Source organism: Phaseolus vulgaris, chromosome 4, assembly GCF_000499845.2.
Source record: "Phaseolus vulgaris cultivar G19833 chromosome 4, P. vulgaris v2.0, whole genome shotgun sequence".
Classification (NCBI taxonomy): Eukaryota; Viridiplantae; Streptophyta; class Magnoliopsida; order Fabales; family Fabaceae; genus Phaseolus; species Phaseolus vulgaris.
This window is the reverse complement of record NC_023756.2, coordinates 5,212,554-5,223,760: the sequence shown is the minus strand read 5'-3', so window position 1 is coordinate 5,223,760 and position 11,207 is coordinate 5,212,554. Positions and strand designations below refer to the sequence as shown.

At 33.9% G+C, this 11,207-nt stretch overlaps 2 protein-coding genes across 2 annotated transcripts; one reads left to right on the top strand and one right to left on the bottom strand.

Moving 5' to 3' along the window:
• Window positions 1-1,022: 1,022 nt before the first annotated feature.
• On the top strand, window positions 1,023-4,146 carry LOC137837043 (chaperone protein ClpB1). The gene has a single exon (XM_068645869.1). The coding sequence runs from the start codon at window positions 1,219-1,221 to the stop codon at window positions 3,958-3,960; it is 2,742 nt and encodes a 913-aa protein (XP_068501970.1). The 5' UTR covers window positions 1,023-1,218; the 3' UTR covers window positions 3,961-4,146.
• On the bottom strand, window positions 4,130-6,162 carry LOC137836921 (calcium/calmodulin-regulated receptor-like kinase 2). Its single transcript, XM_068645717.1, has 6 exons — window positions 6,133-6,162; window positions 5,993-6,050; window positions 5,775-5,886; window positions 5,287-5,440; window positions 4,282-4,419; window positions 4,130-4,147 (listed from the first exon to the last, which is right to left on the bottom strand). Exons 1-6 carry the CDS (start codon window positions 6,160-6,162, stop codon window positions 4,130-4,132), a joined length of 510 nt encoding a protein of 169 aa, XP_068501818.1.
• Window positions 6,163-11,207: the final 5,045 nt, after the last annotated feature.

Here is an 11,207-nt window from a genome sequence, read left to right as displayed (position 1 = left end):
ATGAAGAGACCTTCATTGCGACGTTGTAGAGAGAACTGCCTTAGCATTTTTTCTGGATTTACCAGTCCCCTTAGGTGGTCTTCCTGGTTTTCTTTTAGTGCGAACTATTTCCTCCCCATTATCACTGCCATCCTCCTCCATATCATTAGAGTCAGCCCAAAATTTTGAAACAACCTGATTTTCAATATGATCAGAATTAATTCCAACAATGGTAGGTGGAATAGTTGACGCTCCAATATGAGAATCACCTCCCACATTTGTAGTTTCCAAACCATCAAGAGAGAAAAAGTGATTTTGAAGGACCAACGATATTGCTTTAACATCCCCAATATATTTAGCCTTCCGAGGGGAGGTATGAGGTGACTGAGATGGTACAGTCACAATAGCAGAGACCTCCACATTAGGATTAGTATCTGCATGTGATTTAGCCATCCGAAGAGAGGTAGTACGCAACGGAGATGGTACAATCACAGGAGCATAGGCCTCCACATGATGACCATCAATAAGAATCGTTGAATGTGACTCTGAGTCCTTAGCTTGCATAACACCAAGTGAGTCCAAAGTGGGAGTGGACAATAAATAAATAATCCTTGCTGATTATTTATTTATGGGAAGTTTGTCAAATAAAATAGTGTGTAAAACTTCAACAAAATCAAAATAGTGTGCCTTATAATTAGTTACTAGTGAAATGGTACATGTTGATTTAATAAATTCTTTTATTTCTTTCCCTCTTCGAACTTTTGCATTTTATTTCATCGAATTCTGGGTTCTTTTCATATTATTCTGTTCTTAAGAACATATTATAAAATGGTTTGTTCTCATGTAAGGATTTTGATTTTCAATTGAAGAAAATAATATTGGTAGAATAAAATTATTGTAAAGAGAAAGAGAATTGGTATTTACAGTGAGAATAGCTTATTATGATGACATAATAAACTATTATTTTATTTAAAATAACAAAAAATGGAAGTATCTGGTAGCTTCTTCTTTATCCTCAAGAAGCTCTAAAACTTTCAAGAAGCTTCTTATTCATCCTCAAGGAGGCTCTAAAACTTTCAAGAAACATCTTTTCCAGTAATAAATTGGCTATGCTTCCTTTCTTCCTCATTTCAGACATTGATCACTCAAAACTCAAACCAATTCATATTCTGTTCGTTTTTTCCTTAACATTTCATCTCTCTATTCCCACAAATCAAACCTATAATCTCAAGTCCGAAAATGAATCCCGAGAAGTTTACGCACAAGACCAACGAGGCTCTCGTCACTGCTCACGAAACAGCGGTGAGCAATGGCCACGCGCAGTTCACTCCTCTCCACCTCGCCTCCTCTCTGCTCTCCGACAAGGCCGGAATCTTCTTCCAAGCGTTATCCAATGCGGCCGGCGAGGAATCGGCGCGCGCGGCGGAGAGAGTGTTCAGCAAGGCGCTGACGAAACTGCCCTCGCAAACTCCTCCTCCGGATGAGGTTCCGGCAAGCACGAACCTCGTGAAAGTCATCCGCAGAGCGCAGACGCACCAGAAGACGCGTGGCGACACGCACCTGGCAGTCGACCAGCTCATCCTCGGCCTTCTGGAAGATTCTCAGATCGCGGAGTTGCTCAAGGAAGCCGGCGTGGCGGCATCGAAGGTCAAATCGGAAGTCGAGAAGCTTCGCGGCAAGGAAGGGAGGAAAGTGGAAAGCGCCACCGGTGACACGACCTTTCAGGCTTTGCATACCTATGGAAGAGACCTTGTGGAACAGGCAGGAAAGCTCGACCCGGTTATTGGAAGGGATGAGGAAATACGAAGGGTTGTGAGGATTTTGTCCAGAAGAACAAAAAATAACCCGGTTTTGATTGGTGAACCGGGTGTTGGAAAAACCGCTGTGGTTGAAGGGTTGGCTCAGAGGATAGTTAAAGGAGATGTTCCTAGTAATCTTGCTGATGTTAGGCTAATTGCATTGGACATGGGTGCGTTGGTTGCGGGTGCGAAGTACAGAGGGGAGTTTGAGGAGCGGTTGAAGGCAGTTTTGAAGGAGGTGGAAGAGGCTCAGGGGAAGGTTATTCTGTTCATTGATGAGATTCATCTGGTTCTCGGTGCTGGGAAAGGTGAGGGTTCCATGGATGCTGCTAATTTGTTTAAGCCAATGCTTGCGCGGGGTCAGTTGAGGTGCATTGGCGCCACTACACTTGAGGAGTATAGGAAGTATGTGGAGAAGGATGCAGCCTTTGAGAGAAGGTTTCAGCAGGTGTATGTGGCGGAACCGAGTGTTGTTGATACTGTAAGTATACTCCGTGGCTTGAAAGAAAGATACGAAGGCCACCATGGTGTAAGAATTCTTGATCGTGCTTTGGTTGTGGCGGCTCAATTGTCTAGTCGCTACATCACTGGTCGACATCTTCCAGACAAGGCAATTGATTTAGTTGACGAGGCTTGCGCGAATGTGAGAGTTCAGCTTGATAGCCAGCCAGAGGAAATTGACAACCTTGAAAGGAAGAGAATGCAGTTGGAAGTGGAACTTCATGCTCTGGAGAAAGAGAAAGACAAAGCCAGCAAAGCTCGTTTGGTAGAAGTGCGGAAAGAGCTTGATGACCTGAGAGACAAGCTGCAACCTTTGATGATGAAGTACAGAAAGGAGAAGCAGAGGGTTGATGAGATTCGACGACTAAAGCAGAAAAGAGAAGAGCTGAACTTTGCTCTTTTGGAGGCTGAGAGGCGATATGATCTTGCCAGAGCTGCGGATTTGCGGTATGGGGCGATTCAGGAGGTGGAATCTGCAATTCAAGGGCTTGAAGGGAACACTGAGGAGAATGTAATGTTGACAGAAACTGTTGGACCCGAACACATTGCGGAGGTGGTGAGCCGCTGGACTGGCATACCGGTGACGAGACTTGGGCAAAATGAAAAAGAAAGGTTGATTGGTCTTGCTGACAGATTGCACAAGAGGGTTGTAGGACAAGACCAAGCAGTTAATTCTGTGGCAGAGGCTGTGCTGAGATCAAGAGCAGGGCTTGGGAGACCTCAACAACCAACGGGCTCCTTCCTGTTCTTGGGTCCAACTGGTGTTGGCAAGACCGAGCTTGCAAAGGCCCTCGCCGAGCAACTTTTTGACGATGAAAACCAGTTGGTGAGAATTGACATGTCTGAATACATGGAGCAACACTCTGTTTCACGCTTGATTGGTGCACCACCTGGGTATGTTGGACATGAAGAAGGTGGTCAGCTAACTGAAGCTGTGAGGCGAAGACCTTACAGTGTGGTACTGTTTGATGAAGTAGAAAAGGCACACATATCTGTCTTCAACACTCTCCTTCAAGTCTTGGATGATGGAAGGTTAACCGATGGCCAAGGCCGCACTGTGGACTTTAGAAACACGGTCATCATCATGACCTCTAACCTTGGAGCAGAGCACCTCCTTTCTGGACTTTCAGGAAAATCTTCAATGCAAGTGGGTCGTGATAAAGTAATGCAGGAGGTAAGAAGACATTTTAGGCCAGAGCTGTTGAACCGGCTTGATGAAATTGTTGTGTTTGATCCACTTTCGCACCAGCAACTAAGGAAGGTTGCACGGTTACAAATGAAGGACGTTGCTTCTCGTCTTGCTGAGAGGGGAATTGCCATGGCAGTCACTGATGCAGCTCTTGACTATATCCTTAGTGAGAGCTATGATCCGGTTTATGGTGCCAGACCGATTAGGAGGTGGCTGGAGAAGAAGGTTGTGACGGAGCTTTCTAGAATGCTTGTGAAGGAAGAAATTGATGAGAACTCCACTGTCTACATTGATGCTGGTCCTGAGGGCAGCGACCTAATTTACCGGGTGGAAAACAACGGTGGAATGGTTGATGCTGTGACTGGTCAGAAGTCTGATATTCTGATTCAGATGCCTAATGGACCACTGCAACGATCTGATGCTGCCCAGGCAGTGAAGAAGTTGAAGATTGAGCAAATGGATGAGGATGAAGATGGTGAAATGGAGACGTGACTGCACACTGATAACGATGGATGATGACTGTGACACCTTTAAGTTCATGTTTCTGGTTCTTTTCGACAACTTGTTTTGAAGGTTTTTTTAAATGGTAGTGATTGTAGGATGAACATCTTCTTGTAAATATTGTATCCTTCCTTGTTTTTTTTATGCAAGATTAAATATCTTAGTCCCTTTTCTTCACCTAGAAACATTCGCAGACTATTCTCAATTGAGACAACTTAGTTTGTCATGGGACATGTAAAAACATGCAAAAGAAGATACTTGACAAAAAAACAGTCATTTAAAAAACAACAAAAATAGATGAACAACAAAGACCTTCCTCTTACCATATGAAAGATTTGCTAAACTTCCATGACTCATATACTGATAAACCAGTATGCGTTGCCCTTTATCTACACAATATCCAACCAAATTCACAAGATTCCGGTGATGCAGTCTTCCTAGCAGAAATACCTGAAGCAAAAAGTTAAATATTAAAAGTTCAACAAACCTAACTGATGGCTGATGTTATAATATATCAGCTTATCCTGAATTACTCAAATTAGAACCAATATCATCAATTACATAAATGATGTAACCTTGCGGAAGTGGTCTTCCCTATCCATTTTAAACTGTGATATATTCAATCTTGAAAATTACACAACCACTGCAGGCTTTTATTTCCAATGATGATAACCATACTACAAAAACCAAAATAATAATTCTAAATTTTAAGGTCATTCATATGGTAATGTTCCAAAACAATTTAATAAAATGGGTACACTTGGGGTTTCAATTATGAGCTAAGTTTTCTAGTTTTTTTAAAAAAAAATTATAGAACAATTTTCAAATTTTGGAGAGTAAAAGTGGGAGAATATGAAACAATGCAAGGAAGAATGCAAGTAACATAAAACTTAAAGTAGAAAACCAAAACAACTTAGAAGAGATGTTCAGATCTTCTTTTAGTTATGAAAGATGTCTTAGTTTTGAAAACAGTTTTCAAAAATGAATCTTATCAAGCAAGTTTTTTTTTTCTTTTTTTTTTTAAGAACAGAAAAAAAAATTTGAGAATGACAATCACTACATTTTTTACATATATATACTGATTTTCTCAAAATGAACAATAAGCTCTTTAATATGAGGAGTAATTGAAGCAAAAGCAAGGATAATCATCACCAGCTAGATTATTAATCACTTCAATTGAAATCAAATAAATAAGTATCAAATCATCTATGAACTTTGCAATGGTTGAATACCTTACTAAATGTGTTTATGAGTCTCTGAATTAAAGGAAATAAATGTAAATGGCTCAGGAGGAAATGTATAAGATAATTATGAAACCTCTGTTTGGAATTCTTTCTCCCCTTGTTTGGAATTAGGTGCAAGGACCTTCACTGCTACAACCTCCCCAGTAGGCATTGTTGCTTTATAAACTGTCCCAAATGATCCTTGTCCCAAGGTTGTCGTGAAGTTTTGTGTGGCCTTTTGAATTTCTCTGCACCATGTAAAGTGTCAGGTTCATACCATTACAATGTTAATATCCCTTTAATAGTGTTTTTATCTGAATTACGTAACATCTCCATTTCCCTACTTTCTCCTTTTCCTTTGTCTTCTGAACTAAGGTAAAATTTGCAAGGCGATTCATCCAATTTATAAAGAAACTTCCCTATAAAAAGATATATAAAGTTCACGATGCAACAAATCAAATAATGAACAAATTTTGATATCTATAGTTATATGCTTCAATTTTAATAGTAGTTATCCATATACAGAACAATTAGGCAAAAAATAAAGACTTAACCTCATGCTTAAGAGAGAAATGGGCATACCTGTATGAATACTTCAGAATGCCTGATGCAGAAGTAAACCGATCTCTGTTTTGATGATTCCACCAAGTGAAATGGGAATTTTTCTTGAGATGCACTGAAGTTTCAACCAGATCTAAATGACATCAATTGAACTCCAAGACAGTAATATATCCAAATATTCTTCTATTTTATTCCCCTTTTGACAATAGAGGAGATAAAAGATTGTTTAAACCAATGACTCAAATGCAACAGCATTTGCAAACTTTCAGATGTAAAACTCATGGATGCAAATTTACTCTACAATTGCAAAAAGCTAATACCATTATCAATATTGAAACACCTAAAAGTTAGGCTTAACTAAAGAATGTAACACGGATACCTTAATTCTGACAACAATGACTACATGCATCATATCTGAAGTACCATATTTAGAAGAAAAAAATTTCAAACCAAAAATTTTAGTTGCTTTTGGTTTATTCAAAGTTTGCAGTTTATCAATGCAAACAAATCTTGTGTAAATTGTACCAAAATACTTTATTAGTACTAAGTTCTTAATTGATTTTTCATAATTTCCCTTTTAATCTTTTATAGCTTACACTCTTCAAGGAAATATAGGATTCTTTACAATATCATCTAGAAACCCTCCTAATGTCTGATCAATAAAGTTTATGTTAAAATATTTTATTTATGTATTTCTGCGGGCCTCAATAACTGTATAAGCCTGATAGTTTTTCCTTTTCTGTTTTTGCCACATGTTTAGGGAAAGCATTTTCTTATTAATACACCACTGTAATTGCTTTCGGATACAAATGATATAATAACCTTTTTTCACTTTACTTTCATATCAGACTTCTTTTTCTTCTCTCATGCTTTTGTCACTATTTGCTTGCGTTCTGATTAGGAGCTTTTGTTTCTCTCTTGCTTTTTTGTGTTTTCAGAGGATCATCCTCATCATGAACAAAGCATCATCCTTATCACGGATCGTAATATGATTTCAGAGCTCTTCAAAGAACTTTGCTGCGTTTCTTTATTTATTATATGAATTCCTATGCTACTTGACCCGAAATACAAGACCCAAAAGATATTCTACATTATTTTGTACAAATATTTACGAGACTTAGAATAAAGAAGACTCAAAGATTGAGTGTTCTCAATAATATTTTATCTTATCTGATTTTCTTAGTCAAAGATGTGGTAACTTGGATAAACCTCCATCAACTGTTCCATGTGACTACCGCCTCACCAATGAAAAAATGAAATATTTTGAAAATATTTTCTTGTTTTATAAAAGTAATATTCCTTTCAAGCATGTCCTTCTTATTAAACACATCTTCTTCTTATTGTGACTCTTCTTCTTCATTTTCTTTAAATTTATGGAAAATATACTTTGATAAACCCCTAAGTTTGCTGGTAAATAAACCCCTAAATTTAATTCCATATTGATTTTTTTTTCTTCCATTCATTCTTCTTTTCCGTTCTTATTCATTTTACTTTTTTATTTTCACCATTTTCTTATTTATTATCATCCATTATCTTATTTCTTTTGTTTTTTTCCCTCTTCATTTTCCTTTATTTATGGTGTAGTACGGGGTGATTGTATTGATTATATGTGATATTATGAATATTTTATGTGGACAACTAGGAATGGCAAAGCGGGCCAGCCTGCCCCGCATTGGCTCGTCTCGCGCTTGGCCCGTCCCGCAAAGTTATTGCGGGCTAGAATTCCCGACCCGCCCCGCATAAGAGCTGGTCCGTGGATTTGCGGGCCAGCCCGCGTTTTTTTTTATAATTAAATATTTATTTATTTTACATTTTGTTCTTAAAAAATTGTCAAATTAAACCTATATATTTGTTATTATCCAACCTAATTTTTTTTTCTTCCTTTTCAAATATAGTCAAACATTAAAACATTAAACATTAAGATAAATATCAAATATCACTATTTTTCCACTTCCAAAACATTAAAAATACCTAATTCCAAAACATTAAACATAAACATTAATTCAACAACATTAAACATAAACATTATTGAAATTTTTCAATAACATTGGATGCCACCTTAGAAGAACTTTCATCCATTTTTTCATAATTATAATCTTCCCTGTCATCTGCATATATTAAAATAATGACAATTAATTAATTAATTTTTCATAAAAATAATATAATAAAAATAAGATAACTTTTGGCTCAATTGAAGACTTGGTCATGGGTAACTTCTAAAATATCCTCTGCTTGCTTCTCCTTTTCTGACTGGTGTCTTGCTCCTTTATCGTGTTTGAAATCGATTTAATTGGCATGACCCAGTTTAGGGTGATAGGTATCTCTATTTCGATGGTTGTTGGTTTTTGTGGAATGTTGGGTTGATGGATAAGAATTGTTGTTCTTTTTGCCCCTGGTTATGGTTGCAATGAGTTTTTATTGGGTTTGTTTTGAGTTTGTACGAGTTTGTACGGGTTTTTTAGTGGTAGATTTTTTTTTACGTTGCCTGCAGCTACTAAGTGTCAATTTTTTTTTTCTTGCGGGTTAGTGAGCCAGCCCGCCCCGCCCTGCTACTGGCCCGCGCAGGTTGCGGGCTAATGCGGGTTAGCGGGTTGAAAAGGTCAGCCCGTCCCGCGTTTTTTACCAGCGGGCCGGCCCGCCCCGCTTTGCCATCCCTGTGGACAACTATATAAATTATAGATATTTTGCTTGGAAATAACTTGATTTTTTTTTCAAATGATTATTTTAAGTAAGATATATGAAATTGAAAATTGATGTTATAAAGTTTGCAAGTTGTAGGTATCAATTCCTCTAAATAACTTTCCTAATCTACTCATTGAAAAGAAACTGAGTCTTTGAAGTTCTTGACATATACTCAATTCGATCCTTTTGGAGCTCAAGTCATTTCCTCATGATGAAGCTCTAGTCATTTTTTCCACCAAGTTTCATCAACTTTCCAATTATAATTTTGGGTTTAGGGTTTAATGTAATGTAATCAAAGACTATGTACATTATAATTTTGATTTTTTTTTTCTTCTTGATAAGTGAAAAACACAATTAGTTGGATTACCTAAAAGGGAAGATTTTTAATAATAAATTTTACATAATAATGTATGAAAAAGAAGAAGATGAATGAAAAGGAAAAGAAGTCACATGAAGACGATGACGAGAAAGAGGATCCAATAAAAAAAAAACATATTTTCTAAAACATTATTCTTAACTGACACATAAGTAAATATTTTATAAAATATTATTCTTAACACAACACAAGTAAAAATAAAACTCTTAGTTAACATTCGTGTATCCATTTAAAGACTAATTTTAAAATTTAATATTTTTAGGTATTAAACCAAAAATTAAACAAATAAATAATATATAAATAGGATAAAATTACAAAAAAAGTAATATTATGATGAGAAATGAATAGGAAAAGTATGTGATTTGGATGAATAGGCATATGAATGAAGTGAAGAAATTTCTCCACTTATTTAGATTGATGAAAAAAATGTGAATTTTATGAAACTAATAGTATTTAAAAATGTAAATTATTATTCTTTTTTTTAAAACATGATAATTTTTGAAAATGAAAGTAAAAAAAATCATTTTTCTTATTTCATTCCATTTTAAAGAACATGTCTGGACACACTGCCCTACCTCTTATGAATTGATTGTTTTAGATTACAAGACTTTGCAATTAAGCATTTGAAAAAGAAAGTGGAAAAAACTTACTTATAAGTGTACATATAGAAAAAGTATGTGCTAGTGGCAACTTTTTCTTAACTTGACTCATAATAAAGTGCTTTATTCTTGTGAGTCACCAGAAGATCTTGAGTTCTTATTTGAAGTCTATTATCCACTTTCATAACCCCAAATAACATAAACAAAACCATTAATAAAAAATAACTTTTTAAAAAATAATAATAATTTATTATATTAAATAAATTAAATATTATTTTAATAACTAAACAAATATTAATATATAAAATAATTTTTATTATTGATAAATATTTTTTAAATTAATATTTAATTAATTACTAAAATTTTAGTCGTGAATCATTTAAATTCTAAAATTATAATTAAAATCTTGATTTTAGATACAATTTAAAAATTATTTATTAATATAATAAAAAATATTTTAAATATTAATATTTTTTTTTAATTTTTAAAATAATATATAATTTTATTAATACAACAACTAATTTTTTTTTACGTAATTAATTTAATAATGAGTATATGAATAAGTTAGAAGTTAGCCCCCTTGTAAAATTGACCATTAAAGTATAGAAAAACAAGGTAAGATTGAAATGCAGGCATGCAGAGGCAGAGACATGCAATAATACAAAATAAATGAAATACAGTTACCGGCTTTCTGCTTTTATTCCAATCAAATATTAATAACTCATTGTGAAATCAGAGATTCTTTTATTAATGGAATTTTATTTTAGAAGAATAAAATATAAAAAACTTTTTAATTTAAAAAGTACTTATAGAAGTTACATACATGTATTTTTGTCTGACAGTTATCAGTTATGAGACATGGTCTTTGTCATTTAACACAACCATCATTTTAGGGTTAGGAGATTTTTTTAACTATTTGAAAATTGTTTTAACTATACAAACAATTAAATTGTATTTCCTTATTTCTATATATTTCTTAGAATGAAAAAACTTAATTAAGATGGTGTATATAGATTATGATTGAGAAAAATAGTTGAAAGTTGAACAATAATTAATTATTAAAGTTATTGGCTAAAAGTAGAAAAATACTCAGATGATTTATTGAGTTATAAGTATTTGATAAAATTATTCGTTAAGATATTCAATAAATGTATAGTAAAAAAAAGAGCATATTTACGTGATTAAAATTTTATAAATTAAAAGTTTTTTCATGTATGAAAAATATTTTTAGTAATTACAAATTTAGTTCTTAGTTGATTACAGGATCTCTTTTAATTTTTATTTGAACAAGTTATTTTAATCATAACTTTTAGTTTTGGTTAATATAACTTTCACATCATATCTTAAAAGGAAATTTTAGTAAACATTTTAGTAAAAGCTAAAAAATTAAATATAAAAAAAGTTAGAAGATAAAGCGTTACTTGAAGCAACATTTCAAAAAATTATGTTAGTTATTGAAAAACTATTTATTAAAAATTACTTAAGAAACTTACTGTTTTTTTGTATTTTAAGGAATGTTTTAAATTTTTTGGAAAAGTGATATAGGAGTAAATGATAAAGGAATGTTTAACCGTTTTTATTTAATATATTTATAAAGTAATGATTAACAGTTTTCATAAAAGCACGAGAGAAGACATTTTTTGATGAAAGGTTTTTTTAAAAAATAAAATTAAACTGTTTAAATTTTCTTAATTAAGATAGATTTTTTATTTATAGTAAGGTTAGAAAAGTAATATTTTTTATTTCTGTTTTATCATAAAAAAGTAAAATATTAAAACAGCAGAAGAATAATGAGAC